The 18150-nt window shown below is 47.5% G+C and overlaps 1 protein-coding gene across 1 annotated transcript in view; it reads left to right on the plus strand.

Annotated features, from left to right (window-relative positions):
* The window catches only part of KCNB1 (potassium voltage-gated channel subfamily B member 1), a 101990-nt gene extending 84537 nt beyond the window's left edge, over positions 1 to 17453 (plus strand). The window contains exon 3 of the mRNA XM_068523921.1: positions 15441 to 17453. Within this exon, the coding sequence (XP_068380022.1) occupies positions 15441 to 17453 (2013 nt within the window). The remainder of the gene's footprint in view (positions 1 to 15440) is intronic.
* Positions 17454 to 18150: the final 697 nt, after the last annotated feature.

Consider the following 18150-nt stretch of genomic DNA (forward strand, 5'->3'; position numbering starts at 1 on the left):
AAGAGCCAGTATTACAGCCCAACTCTGTTCAGTGTCAGAGTTTGCAGGTTAAACCCTTTATTCTTTGTCCAGCTCCAGTGAAAAGGAGCTCTGAAAAGTTCAATGACCACAGAATCCTTGGCAATACTGAAACCATTATCTGCGCACGCTCCTACTAAGTATAAGTTTCTAAGTGTTAGGACTTCAGGACCTTCCCTGGAAACCTTGGGTTGCAGCCAGGACCCTCAGATGGCATTTTTTGGAGGGAGTGAGATCCTCAGGAGTTTTGTTTAAACACTGACATCCTGGCAGCTGATTCACTTTATTTGCCAACTCCTAAGCCTTGGTTCCCACTCCTGCCAGACCCCAACACAGTTAGGAAGTTTCCAGATGGAATCCGGAATCTGACCAGCAGCTTGGAGCTCCACATGGCATATCTCTTCTAGTCCTCTACTCTGCCATTCTTTGGTTTGTGGGGGATGGGAACTGGCATTTATTGAGGACCTATTAGATGCCAGCCACCTTCTATGTTATATCTCAGTGTGATTCAGTCACTTCCTGGCTGTGTGATCCTGGGCGAGTCACTTTACCTCTATGAATCTTAATTACCTTGCCTGTTAAATGAAGTTAAGAATTTTGTTAGCCAGTTCACTTTTTATTTGCAATAGTCATAAACCCAAATCAAAAAAAGGGCACTGATTGGTTCATATTATTTGACAGTCCAAGGATAATGGCTTCAGGAATGGCTGTATCCAGGTGCTCAAATAGTGTCATCAGAAACTTGCCTTTGTCTCTTAGCATTGAGTCCCTCTACATTGGCTATATTCTTGGGCAGAGTCTTTCCAGAGGGCCAAAGATTACTTTCTGGCCCCCATAGGCTGATATCCTGTCAACTCAGCAGTCTCTGACAAAAGAGAGTACCTCTTTCCCAATAATTCCAGAAACAATCCCAGGATGAAACTTGATTAGCCAGTTTGAGTCATGCCCACACTGCTAAACCAATCACTGTGTCCAGGGGGATAGATTATCCTAACCGGTAAGCTTTGATCTCATTCTTACCCTCCCTGGGACTGGGGAATAGGGTCAACTTCACTCAATACATAAGAGTGGAAGAGGGTTGATTCTCCCCAAAAAATGCTAAACAGTCTTAAACATCAAAAACTACATGGGAATTCTTTGGCAGTCCAGTGGTTAGGACTCCGTGCTTCCACTGCCGGGACCAGGGTTTGATCCCTGGCAGGTGAACTAAGATCCCATAAGCTGCATGGCGTGGCCAAAAAAACAAAACAAAAAAACGCTACAAAAATACCTACCGCCTGGGTACTTGTGAGAATTAGATGAGATAATATGCTGTGCCTGGCTCTTAGTACATGCTCACTTAACAGCTTGCCTTTGTCTTCTCTCTTCTCGACCCCTGAATACCCCTCTGACCCAGCATGCCCACTCCAGAGTTAGGCAGGCATCAGTTCAACCCTAATTCTGCTGTGTGACTTTGGGCAAGTTATTTAGCTGCTCCAAGCCTCAGATTGGTCCTCTGAAAAGTGGAGGTGATAAAACTTACCTCCTGGGGTGGTTGTGAGGAAATGCCTTGAGTGAGTAAATGGCATGCAGTAGGCGCTTAGTAGGTGGTGGCTTCCACTCTTGCCAGCCTCTCTCTCTGTGCACACCCGCCCCAGCCAAACCGGGTTGACTCTCATTCCCCACCTCCAAGCCTTTGCACGTATGGTTACCTCCACCTAGAACACCTCCTCCTCTCATCTCTGCCTGCTGGAATCCATCTCTAGCCCTCAAGGTCCAGCCCAAAGGATTCCTCCTCCAGGAAGCCTTGCCTCTCTGTGCCTTGGTTTTCCCAACTACAAAACAGGGATTATGAGAGTATCTACATCTTAGGGTTGACTTAAGGAGTTAATGAGACTGCCCATGTAAAGCAGTTGGTACAGTGCCTGGCATGGTGAGTAATCAATAAATACTAGTTGTTTTTGTTATGTCATTATTATTAGATGTTCAGCTGCTAATTCCAGCTTGTGTTTCCCCATAGTGTCTCATGCAGGGTGAGTACTCAATAAACGTGTTACATTTGGGTGGTCTAGTTGAGGCCATGGCTTCTAAACCCACCCACCCATCCATCCATCCACCCAACAGCCATCCACTCATCCATCCATTCATTTGTTCATTTACTGCACCAGTATTTGTTGAGTGTCAACTCCATACCAAGCTCAGTGCCGGGCAACGGGGGATCCAGCCTTGCAAGATAGACATGGTCCCTGCCCTCATAGTGCTAACCAAGGTCAGTGGGGAAGAAAAAAATAAATGAGTGAGCAAATGAATAAACAAGATGACTGCAGATTGTGGCAAATCCCCAACGAGGTAAAACAGGATGGCAAGATTGAGTGAGTAGGGAGGAGTTTCTTTTGGATCAGGTTGTCAGAGACAGCCTCTCTAAGGAGGAAATGTGAGGGATAAGAAGGAGCCAGCCATAGAGAAATCTGGAGGGATGGCATTCCAGGGAGAGAAGACAGCAAGTGCAAAGGTCCTGAGGCAGGAATGATCCTGGCATGTTGAGGAGCAGCTAGATGGCCAGTGTGGCTAGAGGAGAGGGATTGTGTGGGAGAGAGCAGAGGAGAAGAGATCTGAGAGGCCAACACGGATGAGATCAGGCAGGGTCTTGTAAGGCCCATAAGAGATGGAACCTTATATTGAGCACAGTAGGAAGCCACTGGAGGGCTGAAAAGGGGAGGAACAAGGCCTAGTTTCTACCTTAAAAAGACTGCTATGACAGGGGCAATAAAAGAGTTGAGAAACACATCAGAAGGGCGTTTAATTCAGTCTGCGGAAAGTTGAAAAGGCTTTTTTGAGGAGGTGACATTTCTGCTGAGTCCTGAAAGAAGTCAGAAAGCAAACTGTAAGAGAGAGGGAGTGGGGAAAGGGCTCTCCAGGCCCACAGAGCAGCAAACAAGAAGGTGCCAAAGGCTCTGTTGACTCCCTTTTATAACAGGAAAATGAGAGGCTACTGGGGCCCAGAGAAGAAAGGTGTCAAAGAAAAAAAAATCAATGACACTTGCTAAGATGGTAAGGCACACTTTATTCAGGACCATTGAGACATGTGTGGGGACCACTGCAATGGGATTTTACAGTAAGAGAGAGATTGGGCTCAGCTCTGAATACAGCATGAGCAAGTGGATGCTTTTTGTTTTTGTTTTTTTAACATCTTTATTGGAGTATAATTGCTTTACAGTGGTGTGTTAGTTTCTGCTGTATAACAAAGTGAATCAGCTATACGTATACAGATATCCCCATATCCCCTCCCTCTTGCGTCTCCCTCCCACCTTCCCTATCCCACCCCTCTAGGTGGTCACAAAGCACCGAGCTGATCTCCCTGTGCCATGCGGCTGCTTCCCACTAGCTATCGGTTTTACATTTGGTAGTGTATATATGTACATGCCACTCTCTCAATTCGTCCCAGCTTACCCTTCCCACTGTCCTCAAGTCCATTCTCTACATTTGCGTCTTTATTCCTGTCCTGCCTCTAGGTTCTTCAGAACCTTTTTTTTTTTTTAGATTCCATATATATGTGTTAGCATATGGTATTTGTTTTTCTCTTTCTGACTTACTTCACTCTGTATGACAGTCTCTAGGTCCATCCACCTCACTACAAATAACTCAATTTCATTTTTTTTATGGCTGAGTAATATTCCATTGTATATATGTGCCACATCTTCTTTATCCATTCATCTGTCGATGGACACTTAAGTTGCTTCCATGTCCTGGCTATTGTAAATAGAGCTGCAATAAACATTGTGGTACATGACTCTTTTTGAATTATGGTTTTCTCAGGGTATATGCCCAGTAGTGGGATTGCTGGTCATATGGTAGTTCTATTTTTAGTTTTTTAAGGAACCTCCATACTGTCCTCCATAGTGGCTGTATCAATTTACATTCCCACCAAGAGTGCAAGCGGGTTCCTTTTTCTCCACACCCTCTCCAGCATTTATTGTTTGTAGATTTTTTGATGATGGCCATTCTGACCAGTGTGAGATGATATCTCACTGTAGTTTTGATTTGCATTTCTCTAATGATTAGTGATGTTGAGCATCCTTTCATGTGTTTGTTGGCAATCTGTATATCTTCTTTGGAGAAATGTCTGTTTAGGTCTTCTGCCCATTTTTGGATTGGGTTGTTTCTTTTTTTGATGTTGAGCTGCATGAGCTGCTTGTATATTTTGGAGGTTAATCCTTTGTCAGTTGCTTTGTTTGTAAATATTTTCTCCCATTCTGAGGGTTGTCTTTTCGTCTTGTTTATGGTTTCCTTTGCTGTGCAAAAGCTTGTAAGTTTCATTCAAGTGGGTGTTTATAGCCAGGGAGCAGATGGGGGTCAGTGGATGGAAAATTACTAAGAGGAAACATCAGGGAAAAAGGGGATTCTGGCTAAATTGACCTGACAGGATTCTTGGCTGAATATCTGAGGGACTCCTCCCGAATGATTGTCTTTTCCAAAACAGGTCCTTAGTCGGGCATGAAGAAGGGAGTCAGAGGAAGACTGCTGCTAATAATACCACTAATAATCATGACATGTCCCACATTTAGTGTGTGTGGCCTGGAGACCCTTTAACACCTGCCCCCATTACCTCTCTCACCTCACCTCCTCTTCCTCTCCCTTTCAGTAGCCCTACTTCACACTGGCCCAATACGTTCCCACCTCAGGGCCTTTGCACTTGCTGTTCCCTCTGCCTGGAATGCTTTTCCCACTGATGGTCACATAGCAACTCCTCCTTATCATTCAAGTCTCAGTTTCAATGTCACCTCCACAGAGAAGCGCTCCCTGACCACCTCAGCTAAAGTAAACCCACCTCATGGTCATTCTCTTTCCCACTGACCTTCTTCATTTTTTCCTAGCAACTTTCACCACCTGAAATTATCCTGTTGACTTGCTACTGTTCATTGTGTATCCCTTCCCTCTACAAGATGGTCAGCTCTACACAAGCTGGGATTTTTGCCTGGTTTGTTCACTGCTGTATCCCTAGAGACTAAAATGGTACCTGGCATCATTGAATGAATGAATGAGGTCAATCTTTTTTTTTTTAATTTTTTTTTGTTTGTTTATTTATTTATGGCTGTGTTGGGTCTTCCCTTCTGTGCGAGGGCTTTCTCTAATTGCGGCAAGCGGGGGCCACTCTTCATCGCGGTGCGCGGGCCTCTCGCCATCGCGGCCTCTCCCGTTGCGGAGCACAGGCTCCAGACGCGCAGGCTCAGCAATCGTGGCTCACGGGCCCGTTTGCTCCGCGGCATGTGGGATCCTCCCAGACCAAGGCTCGAACCCGTGTCCCCTGCACCGGCAGGCAGACTCTCAACCACTGCGCCACCAGGGAAGCCCCTGAATGAGGTCAATCTTAATAAAAACCTGACCATGTAGGTATTATTATTCCCTTTCTACTGACAAGGAAACTGAGGTGAAGTTCCTTGTGTAAATTTACACAGCTGTGTAAGGGATACCCACCCTTTGGCCTCCCTCCAATGAATAATAATAATAACTAATTGTAACGGCTCCCACCTTCGTATAGTCTTACATTGAGCTGAAGTCTTCCTCCCAGTTTTTAAAAAAATGAGCAGCTAACATTCACTGGGCCTCTACTGTGTGCCAGCCATTGTCTCAATGAATCCTCAGTGAAATAGGAACTGGTTATCGTCATTGCAGAGATGAGGAAATTGAGGCTCAGAGAGGTTAAGTAACATGTCCAAGGTCTCACGGCTGGAAAATTAAGAAGCTGGGATTAAAATGCAGGTCTAGTTCTTAACCAGTACATTCTAGTACCTCCGTCCCACTGGACCTAGTCCATTCATTCATTTTTTTTATTCACTTATCCTGCCTTCTTCCTATATGTGATGAGTGAATGAAGCCAGGGTTCACCGTAAAAGAGAGTGGATGAAAATCCATATTACAGAGTCTCCCTGATAATGATGACATGATGAGATCATCATTGTTTTTAACCTCACATTGTTACTGTTGAAGGACTCATACCAGGAGGAGAAGTATCAGTTTAGCTATTGTCTTGATGTTCTCCTGGGCTTGGATTATTAATACTATCTCCGAGCAGTTGTTTCTTTGCGAGGATCTTTGTAAGCCTTTCATCTTTGTGGCAAGGATTAGTTCAGCTAAAACCAGAGGATAGAACCTGCACTCCAACTCAACCGGATGAATTAGAATAACCTAGATTATGCTGCAGTACGTACGAACACACAGTCTCATGACTTTTTACGTCAAAGTTTATTTCTGACTCATGTGATTCCCACTGAGGATACAGTAACAACCCCGCACAGCTCTCTTCCAAGTGGTGACTCGAGAATCCAGTAGCTCCATCCTCTGAGCATGAGACCTCCACTCCTCCAGCTACAGACCCTCAGTAGATATTGCATGAAAAAGGTCAGAGATGTGAAGACACTTGGCCTAAGGATGCCCAGCTAGAATTAGAAAGTAGGTCTCTAATCTATCCACACATCCATTTTACCTCAATATGAATCTCTAGTGAGACTAAAATGCTATATGAAAAAGAACTATTGGTAAGTCGCCCAAATGCCTCTTTCTAAATGTATATTGGGCATTAACCAGCAAAACTGACTGTTGTCAAAATGACCACTCACAGAGCCATCGTTCTGACATTAGCCAGAGTGGTACCCAATCCCAGCATCCAGACTAACACATTTAGTTTCTTTTAGCAACCCAACCACCTCAGCCAAGCTCTCAGAGACTACCCTTCCCACTCCCCATCCTGTCAGACTCAGGGGGCAAGAGGACAGGTTTGTGGCTGGGCAGAGCCTGTGGACACTGCCCTTGCCTAACATCTCCTACGCTCCTTGTTTTTTATTCAAAACATTGCTCTCTGCAGCAGCGATGGACTGATGCCATTCATCACCGTTAAGACTGACAGTCCCTTCCTCAGCTCCGCATGCCCTCAGCAAATATCAGGACTTGGCGATCACTCAGGCAGGAAGGACACTGCCCCACGTTTCTCCCCCTCACCTCCTCCCTCTATAGGGATCAGAGTCAAGTTCCCACCCCCATCAGAGACATTGTCCTCAGATGGGCAGGAGGTTGTAACAGCACCAGCTTCTAGAATTCCTGCTTTGGCAAAGCTCATGAGAACTTAGTTGACCTGTTAGGAAGAGGATACCCAACCCAGAGCTTTTTGAGAAGAGTCAGGTCACCTAGGGAAGATGGTTCAAGTGAGGGCATACATTAAAAACCATAACCCAGACCCCAGGATGCTGGGATAAGAAAGGTCCTCAGTGTTTAAAAAAAAGTGGGGGTAGGTGCTTCAGAGTCTAGTAGACATGGATTTAAACCCTGCCTCTACCACTTCCCTAATTGTCACTTTGGATATAGTCTTTCTCAGCCTCAGTTTTCCCCATTACAAAATGGAGGAAGGGGACACAGCATACCCTGCAGATTGTTTGGGGGATGAAATAACATTCTTTATTGAGACACAACCCCTGCCCTCCAGTTGCTTACATTCTACAGAGGTGGGCATTATAGTAAAATTGCAACTTGAATAGCATTATGAGGAGAAGGGCATAGTACTACTAGAGCCTGCAATTAGGAATTTGACCTGGTCAGGGATGGCTTCCCTGAGGAGGTGATGCCTGAGCTGAGCTAAGAAGGATGAGTAGGAGTTAACCAAGCAGAGTGGAGGGAAAAGCATTCCAGGCAGAAGGAACAGCATGAGCAAAGTCCCTGTGGCAAGAAGGATCATGGAGACTATGAGGGACCAAAGGAAAGCTAATGTGCCTGAGATGAGAAAGCAAAGGGGAGCATGGAACAAGACGAGGGTGGAGAGTTAGGCAGGGCATAGACTAAGTGACTGTAACTGTGAGACCCCAAAATACAGCGGCTTAAACAAGATGGATGTTATGAGGTAGACCAGGAGCTGGCAAACTTCTTCAGTAAAGGGCCAGTCCAGGGCTGGGGTTAGCTTCCATCTCAGATCCGAGATAGTTGCTCCAGCTCTGCACATCACATCTGCCTCCCCTCCAGCAAGAAAGAGGAAAAGGAGAGAGGGCAAGCATCATTTTTGCTCACATTCCATCGGCCAAGCTTAGTCACATGGCCACATCTAACTACAAGGGAAGCTGGGAAATGTAGTCTTCATTCTGGGTAACCCTTTGTCCCGCTAAAACTCTATTACAATGAAAGAAGGGAAGAATAGATATTGGGGACATCTAGTGGCTTTGGGGACACCAGAAAGAGGTCAGTTTGCAGTGGTCCAATGGGAGGTGAAGGTGACTTGGGACAGGGTCATGGTTTAGCAGGTGGAGCGAATGGAACAGATCCAAAGATGTTTGTGAGCCAGAATGGACAACACTTGGTGACAGTTTGGATATGGAGGCAAAGGATGGGGTTGGATGTGGCAAGTGTGACCCTTAGGCTCCTGGCGTGTGCAACGAGATGCAGGTCTTGTCTGGAAAGTTCTTCGTATATGGTAGCAGGTCAGGTAAGTGTTGCTGTCTTCAATGTCATATCAGTGAGTCCAGGGGGCAAACCCGACACCTACAGAGACCTGACAGATAACGAAAGGAGTGAAGGGGCCTGTGGACACTGGGGAGCCCGTGCCCTGTCTAAAGGGACAGCTACTCCTTAGCGCCAGCAAGTTGTTGCCATGGGGAATGCAGGTTGAACGTGTAGACACAGCATGTGACGTTCCAAGGGAAATCTGAAAATCTAGATTTTTATGAGAAATCTCCTAATTTGGAAACTTGGACAAATAAGTAAAAATAAATTTCTCAGCCCCAAAGCCTCTGGTTTATAATGCCTGGGACACACCCAGCAATGTCACTACACCCTGTTTCCATCTTTGTGTCTCGGTTGCCTTCTCATGGTGAAGGCCTCTGTTGCCTGGCTCACCCCAAGGCCTTCATCCTCTATTGTCCCTGGATTCCTGTCCCTTTGTGCCACGAGCGCCCCCTGCAGGCTCCTGACTCCAATTTCTCACCAACCCCCCCCACCAGAGGCCCCTACCTGTACAGGAGGGAGCCAAAACCATCAGCCTGCTCCCAATCCCCTTAATCGGATCTGCGCCAGTGACCCTTCTGATTAAAACTCCCCATCTGTAATCCCCCCTTAAAGCTGGGGAAGCGGAAGCACCATAAAAGGAGAGAAAGGTTTGATGGTCCAGAAACTGCCACCTCCTACGTCCTTGAAAACGTCTTGGGGAGACGCACAGATCTGAACTGGAGTCCCAGATCTACTCCTTGCAAGTTGTGTGGCCCTGGAAAAGTCACTTCATTCTCTGAGCCTCCACTTCTTTCGTTTGCTTGATCATTCATTTATTAACTATTTAGGGATCTCCTGCTCTGTGCCAGGCACTGCTTCAGGAGCTGGGGATACAGCAACGCAATACAAACCCAGCCTCGGCCCTCATGCAGCTGACATCTATTGCGGGACACAGAGGAGAAAATTCCAGCTTGGAAAGATCAGTGCCATGAAGGGACAAACTCAAGGGCTGTGAGAGTCCAGAGGGTGGGTGTTCTCAACCCACAACTGGGAGTCAGAGAGGGCTCACTGGAGCAAGTGGCCTCTGAGCTGAGGCCAGAACAGGCTGTAGGAATCAGCCAGGAGAAGTAGGGGAGGAAGGGCACTCCAGGCAGAAGGGACAGCATGGACAAGGGTCTGGAGGTGTGAGCAACCATGGCAGCATGGCTTGGGAATTGTAAGTGGTTTTGCCAGGATTCATTATGGAGTATGCAATGGGAAATGGAGGAAATGGTCTGGAGAGAGAAGAAAGGTGGACTTAATACAAAAGCCAAATCTCCTTTTTATGCCTCCTGCCTCTCTGACCTCATCTCCGCCTTGTTCATGCAGCCCCACCCACACTGAGCTTCTTTCTGTTGCTTGATATACCAAGCTCATTCCCACCCCAGGGCCTTTGCACATGCTGTGCTTGTACCTGGAATGCTCAGATCTTTGAATGACATACTCTTCACCTTCAAGTCTCAGAACCAGCACATCTCTTGTGAAAGGCCTGTCCTGACCACCCAACCTCATGTGGACAGCCCCAGTGCTTCTCTACTGATACTCCTTGGTTTGTTTTTCTCAGTAACATGTAGCACATAATACTATCTGACATCATCTTGCTCCTTTATTGGTTTATGGGTTTTCTTGTCTGCCTTTCCCTACCAGTGCCTTAAGTCCAGGGAAATTGTCTTTCTTATCCATGCTGCATCCCCAGCAAAGAGCATAGCACTTAGTAAGTGCTCGGTAAATATATGCCAGCTAAATGCAAAAGGATCGGAACTTCATGGGGAGCCATTTCAGGGATTACAGCAGGGCTGTAGCTTGCTCAGATTTCTGCTTCTCTCCTGTGACCCATCAATGTGGTTGTGAGGATTAAAAGCAATGGGATACTCTTTATGGAAAGCAACTTTTTATATAACTTATATTGAGGCTAATTTTACATAGCATATAATTCACCATTTCCAGTGAGCAAGTCAATGATTTTTCAGTAAATTTGCCAAGTTGTACAACCATCATCCTAAATCAATTTTATAACATTTTCATCATCCCCATGAGATCCTTCATGCCCATTAACTGTTAATCCCTGTCCCCACCCTGGCAACAACTAACCTGCCTTCTGTCTCTATAGGTGTGTCTTACCTGGGCATTTCATATAAATGGAATCATACACTACGTGGCTTTTTGTGTCTGGCTTCTTGCACTCAGCATAATGTTTTCAAGATTTATCCATATTGTATCATGTATTCGTATTTCATTCCTTTATATGGCTGAATAATATTCCATTGTATAGATAGACCACAGTTTGTATATCCATCAGTTGATGGACATTCAGGTTCATTTCACTTTTTGCCTCTTACAAATAATGCTGCTGTGAAGATGAATGTGTATGAAAACAGTTTGCAGGACCTGAATACTAGGTGCAGCTCTCTGCTGGCCAGAGCTTCTAGTGTCGCTGCACAGACTTGACCCCAATGGGCTGTGTGACCATAGACTAGTCCCTTCCCTTCTCTGCTTGAGTCTCCCCATCCTTCCAGAAAAGAGCCTGGACCCTTTTCTGCACAGACGTTCTGTGCCTTGTCCATATTCCTGGAAGAGCAGGGAAGTGTTCAGAGCAAATGATAAACAGTCTGTTTATTGCTGGAGCCAAAGGTAGGCATCCTGTGATTAACCACCAGAGCCAACAATTTTTTTTAGGATGAGAAAGCCCTGGCTCCAGAACCCTTGATTCCCCCCTGGGTACCCCTACCTGCTAATCTCTTCTCTCAGAGGACCAAAGCCCCCTCCCACGCTCGGTGCAGACAAGTAGGCTGCAGGATTCAGAACCTCATTGCAGGGAGGGAATTTGGGGACAGCCTCTGAGTCCTGGTCCTGTTTCCTGCCTCTGCTCCCTGGGGTCCTGGAGCCCTGCCCAAACCCAATTGGGCTCAGATCCAGGAAAGCAAGGCTGAAAATGCAGGGACCTGGCCAGGGGTTTGAGCTGGGGCCGGGAGGACTCAATGCTGGCCTGGCTGGTCCCCCATCCCTGCAGCCCATCCCAGAGACCAAATCAACACTGTTCATTTGGGTTCAAGACTGTTCAGAGGATGTCTGCTGCCTTAGCCAGGCACTGAGGTCCACAGACCTAGTCCTGGACCTCCAGAAGCAACCAGTCCAGAGGCTGGGGGTAAGGGTGACAATAAATTATCCAAATAATAATTTAATAACATAAAATATATATTAAGTGGCTGTTATGTGGTAGGTGCTCAATTACTTTCATCTCCATTTTAGAGATAAAGAAATGGAGTCTCAGAGAGAGGAAGTGACTTGCCCAAGGTCACTCAGCCAGGTGGGAATAATAACACTACTGCTCAGAGCCAAGTCCAACCAGCTTATAAATAAGTATAATGTTGTGAAATAATAAAAGCAATAAAAGTTGATCTAAGGGCCTTATGAATTCATTGAATTCTCTTTGCCACCTTGCAGTGACCCACCCCCATCTTACAGATGAGGAGACTGAGGCACAGAGGGTTTAACTCATGTTCAGGAGCTCCCCAGTCAAGAAGTGTAACCCTGACCCTAAGGGCTTCAGCGGGTCTGGAAGAGAAAGCAGTCTTGTGGGCAGGGCTAGGAAGGGTAGGTCACACTGCATTAGCACCAGTGCTATTTGATGAGTGCATGTGCCAGGGCAGGAGGCCTGGCACCCTCTGACCCTCCCAACCCAACCCTGAGCAGCGGACACCCCACTCCAGGATGCAGTGAGGCCTCTGCCTGCATTTTCTTCTTTCCTAAGCATCCTCAGGCTGAGAGGACAGGAGGGGAGAGCACTTTCTGGGGTACAAAGAGGGGGTGCCCGCCTTAGAATAACAGCGCTAAGGACTGTACAATAGGTGGGTGCATAATTCATGAATCTGTCAGCAGACATCAATTATGTGGGCCTTCCCTGGAGTTGTCTGGGGGTTAGAAACTGGAGCAGGCTTCCCCTGCCAGCCTCCGGGGGAAACGAGATCTCCCAGCTCTTAAAGGAACAGACTCCCCAGGAATCTGCTCCTTCTCCTGCAGCTGCCCTCAGGGCCAGGAGTCAGAAACTGTAGCAGCTCCACTGCAGGGGCTCAGCCCGAGGTCCCAGCTGGCTGCTCTGTAAGGTCAGACCCACTCTGTGCCTAGCTCTGTGCTGACAGCTCTTTTCCCTCATTCTACAGCTCCTGAGGGGCTGACTACTGGTATAGCCCAGAGTTTCTCAACGTTGGTACTATTAGCATTTGGGGCCTGACCGTTCTCCGTGGTGGGGACTGCCCTGTGCATTGTATTTAACAGCATCCCTGGCTCCACCCACCAGCTGCCAGTATCACCCCTCCTCCAAATCGTGACAACCAGAAATTCCTGCAGGATTTGCCAAATGTCCCCAAGGGAAGGGGGAAGGGTCAAAATCATCCCCAGTTAAGAACTACTGGAAGATCCCCATTTTACAAATAAGGAAACTGAGGCAAGGAAAGTTGCAATGCCCAAGGCACTGGACCCATAAATGGCCATGAACTTGAGCCACAGCCAAGAAACACCATGAAAACCCGTTGCCCTAGGCGCTGAGGGTGCAGAGGTGAATCTCAGAACCCATACCTGTCCCCCCAAAGCTCACAGATTCTGGGCTTTGATGGACACATTCACACACACACACACACACACACACACACGCCGGTAATAGGCTGTAGTGTGCTAAGAACCCCAAGGCTGGCAAAATGACTAGGGACCCCAGAGGATGGAGTGGCTGGCCCCTCCAGGGATGACCTGTGCAGGGAGGGGCCATGTGGGCTGGGTTTTAAAAGATGGATTGGAATTCACTGGACAGAGAGGAAGAGGCACAGACCTGCAGAACTGACCAACGATAGCCTGTGATTAGGGAAGAGTGAAGTTTGGGAACCTGCGGCAGGAGAGGCCAAAGAGAAGGGTCAGAGTCAAACTCAGAGAGACTTGGCAACCATGTGTCCTGATCAGGGATTTACTGCAGGGGACAGAACCCTCTCATGCTCACCCAAGCAGCAGCAGCATTTACTTTCAGGATACGGCAGGCAGTTTCAAAACAAGGGTGAGAAGCAAAGACTAGCTGGCCCCTCGGAGGCTGGGTGGTCTGGGCTGACAGGGTGTGGGCTGAGCTATTTCCCCTGTGATGACAGCTAACATTTATTAGACATTCACTAGGTGCTGCTGGAACCTGTCCTGAGTGCTTTGCATGTGTTAACACATTTAATCTTCACAGCAGCTCTCTGAGATAGATCTTGTCATTATCATCCCATTTTGCAGATGAAGAAACTGAGGCTTAGAGAAGTTAAATGCCTGACTAAAGGTAAGGAAGTGGAAGCGCTGAGACTTGAATCCAAAACAACCTGACACCAGAGCCCAAGCTTTTAACTGTGGCCCTCTACACCCTTTTCAAATCTCCTGTGTCCTGTCTGCTCCTTCTCTCTGCCTCTTCCCTTTAATCTCTGGCTTCTCTAAAAGGTTCAGCTTTCTCTGATTTTTTAATGGTTTTTCTGATCCCCTACAACGTGGGTGAAAAGTCGCTTGAGGCTTGGGCTTATCATGAAGCTGGTTCAGGCCTGGATTGTACTTGACCATTTAATTCAGAGGCTCACCACCCCCATAACCCACTCACCCCTGGATCCCTGAACTCAAATCTTCCATGGTGGACTGGTTCAGCCCAGCCTGGGTTTTCTATCCATCTCTGGGCCACTCAGCGGCAGCCGGGATCAAATGATACAAGCATGGAGACCCCACCCCCACCCGCTGCCCTTTAGCAGGGGCAGCAGAAACAGAGGCACAAGCCCATGAGAAGAGGACAGCTTTTGAGGGGTGGGGAGGAGGGCTGATAGATAAGTTTAGGAGTTTAGATTTTTTCCTGAAGAGTCCTGGAAATTTATTAAGCAGGAGAGTGATGTGACTGGATTTGCATTTTTGAAAAAAAGACCCTAGAGCAATTTATTACATCTGCTTGCATTTCTACATAAGCTGTAGACTAGCCTAGGTTCCATTAAATTCAACAAACATCCAGTGAGCCCAAATATCTGGACCAAACCCTCTTCTTGATCCAGGGGACTCAAAGGTAGTTAAGCTGTGATCCTTAGCCTCAAAAATTCATAGTCACAATCAGGAGTTAATAACATGAGACCAGGATGTCTAGGCCTCCCTGAAAATCATCTGCAAAACCTTGAGCGTTTAGCAAAAAGGTCTGTAGCTTTCATCTCATTTCTAACACATTCTTCAGAGCTCATGTATTGAGGTCAGACAGACCCAGGTTAAAATACTGGCTCTGCAACTTACTAGCTTTGGAAGCCTAGGTTTCATCTTTTCGTTGGAAGTACAGTCCTTAACGGGGTTGTTGTAAGAATGAAATAAGGAATTGCATGGAAAGTGACAAGCATCGTGCCTGGAATACAATGAACGCTCGATAAAGGGTAACTATTGATATTATCATTAGTATAATGTCGGGAAAGCGGTACCCCACCCCGTAATAGTTATGAACCACTGGTCTAGATCACAAGACGGCCAACTATGGCTTGCAGGTCAAATTCAGCCCACTTCCTGTTTTTGTAAATAAAGTTTTATTGAAACAGCTATGCTCATTCATTTATGTATTATCTAAGGCTGTTTTCATGCTATAACTGCAGAGTTAAGTGGTTGCAACAAAGAATTCATGGGCTTCAAAGTCTAAAAGATTTACTATCTGGTCCTTTATAGAAAAAATTGACTGACCCCTGGGCTTGATGATTAGCTTGAAATCATTTCAGTTCTCTGGGCCTCAGTTTCCACGTCTATATGATAAATGGATTTGAATAAATAATCTTTTTAGCTCAAACATCCAGTCATTAGGTAATTAGTGAGCTATGAAAATGCTCTTGAATGTTGAGGAATGTCCTGCAGACCCAGAGTATTAGGATGACCATCCCATTGGTGGTTGATAACTAAATTCCACTCTCTTCTCCTCACAGATCCTTGCCATAATTTCCATCATGTTCATCGTCCTCTCCACCATTGCCCTGTCTCTCAACACACTGCCCGAGCTGCAGAGCCTTGATGAGTTTGGCCAGACCACAGACAACCCCCAGCTGGCCCACGTGGAGGCCGTGTGCATTGCGTGGTTCACCATGGAGTACCTGCTGCGGTTCCTCTCCTCCCCCAAAAAGTGGAAGTTCTTCAAGGGCCCGCTCAACGCCATTGACTTGTTGGCAATCCTGCCATATTATGTCACCATCTTCCTCACTGAATCTAACAAGAGCGTGCTGCAGTTCCAGAATGTCCGCCGCGTGGTCCAGATCTTCCGCATCATGCGTATTCTCCGCATTCTTAAGCTCGCACGTCACTCCACTGGCCTCCAGTCCTTGGGCTTCACTCTGCGGAGGAGCTACAACGAGCTGGGCTTGCTCATCCTCTTCCTTGCCATGGGCATCATGATCTTCTCCAGCCTTGTCTTCTTTGCCGAGAAGGATGAGGATGACACCAAGTTCAAAAGCATCCCAGCCTCTTTCTGGTGGGCCACCATCACCATGACGACTGTTGGGTATGGAGACATCTACCCCAAGACTCTCCTGGGGAAAATTGTGGGGGGTCTTTGCTGCATTGCAGGGGTCCTGGTGATTGCTCTTCCCATCCCCATCATTGTCAATAACTTCTCTGAGTTCTACAAGGAGCAGAAGAGGCAGGAGAAAGCAATCAAGCGGAGAGAGGCTCTGGAGAGAGCCAAGAGAAATGGCAGCATCGTATCCATGAACATGAAGGATGCATTCCCCCGGAGCATCGAGGTGATGGACATTGTGGTTGAGAAAAGTGGAGAGAATGTGGGTCAGAAAGACAAAGTAGTGCAAGATAATCACTTGTCTCCCAACAAATGGAAATGGACAAAGAGGACACTGTCCGAAACCAGCTCAAGTAAGTCCTTTGAAACCAAGGAGCAGGGATCCCCTGAGAAGGCCAGATCGTCTTCTAGTCCTCAGCACCTGAACGTCCAGCAGTTGGAAGACATGTACAATAAGATGGCCAAGACACAATCTCAACCCATCCTCAATACTAAGGAGTCAGCAACACAGAGCAAACCAAAGGAGGAACTTGAAATGGAGAGCATCCCCAGCCCCGTAGCCCCTCTGCCCACTCGTACAGAAGGGGTCATTGACATGCGAAGCATGTCGAGCATTGATAGCTTCATTAGCTGTGCCACAGACTTCCCTGAAGCCACCAGATTCTCCCATAGCCCTTTGGCATCACTCTCCAGCAAAACTGGAGGTGGCATGGCCCCAGAGGTTGGCTGGCAGGGAGCTCTGGGTGCCACTGGTAGTAGGTTTGTGGAGGCCAACCCCACCCCTGATGCCAGCCATCCCTCTGCTTTCTTCATTGAGAGCCCCAAGAGTTCCATGAAGACCACCAACCCCTTGAAGCTTCGAGCACTTAAAGTCAACTTCATGGAGGGCGATCCCAGACCATTAGTCCCCGTTCTGGGGATGTACCATGACCCTCTTAGGAACCGGGGGGCTGCTGCGGCAGCTGTTGCTGGGCTGGAGTGTGCCACACTCTTGGACAGGCCTGTGCTGAGTCCAGAGTCCTCCATCTACACCACAGCAAGTGCTAGGACACCCCCCCGGTCGCCAGAGAAACACACAGCAATAGCGTTCAACTTTGAAGCAGGTATCCACCAGTACATTGATGCGGACACAGATGATGAGGGGCAAGTGCTCTACAGTGTGGACTCCAGCCCCCCCAAGAGCCTCCACGGGAACACTAGTCCCAAGTTCAGTGTCGGGACAAGATCAGAGAAGAACCACTTTGAAAGCTCCCCCTTACCCACCTCCCCTAAGTTCTTAAGGCAGAACTGTATTTACTCTACAGAAGCATTGACTGGAAAAACTCCCAGTGGTCAGGAAAAGTGCAAGCTTGAGAACCACATCTCCCCCGACGTCCGCGTGTTGCCGGGGGGAGGAGCCCATGGAAGCACACGGGATCAGAGCATCTGAACCACCTCCACACGGAGGAGAGACTTGTGGCAGGGTCCAGAGAGGAGTGCTGTTCAGCTTACCTGCCGTGGAGCTTTTCTGCATGACCTCTGAGACAGAAAGCCTCGGCAAAGCCCCCAGAAAGAAGAGAGACCAGAGAAAGCTCCCTTAAAACCTTGAGAGCCGTTAACGGGTCCATCAGATCGAAGTTGGCCAAGCCACAGGGTATGGCGCCTCCTTGTAACAGCTCCACGGCCCTCTTTGGAAGATGACAAGAGCAGAACTCACAGCCACCACTACCACGTTCTAGACATAACCAAGGCCACCTACTCCCCATTCTTCTCTCGTGGCTTTCCATCACAGCCTCTGAGGGCAAGATCTCCTTCCCTCCTGGCTTCAGCTGGAGAAGGATGCCGGAACAAGTGGCTGGTGTTAAAAGAGTGGGTTGACCAGTTTGGTTTTGGGTGTTGCCTGGCCACCTCTAGGAACTTCTGTCCATCACCTGCTGGATGGATCTCACTGTTAGAAGGCTACAGGGAATGCTTGTGTCATGGGGAAAACTGCACCATAAGCCACGATCCCAGCGCAAAACCCTTCCTCAAATGTCTTCATTGACTTCAGTATTCCGTAGTACCTGAGATTTTATTTTGAGATATCATCAGGGTGAGTTGCACCACTTGTACTCAATTCTACTTGCCCCCTGGCAATCTGGGAAGGG

The sequence above is a fragment of the Eschrichtius robustus genome, chromosome 16, assembly GCF_028021215.1.
Source record: "Eschrichtius robustus isolate mEscRob2 chromosome 16, mEscRob2.pri, whole genome shotgun sequence".
Taxonomy (NCBI): Eukaryota; Metazoa; Chordata; class Mammalia; order Artiodactyla; family Eschrichtiidae; genus Eschrichtius; species Eschrichtius robustus.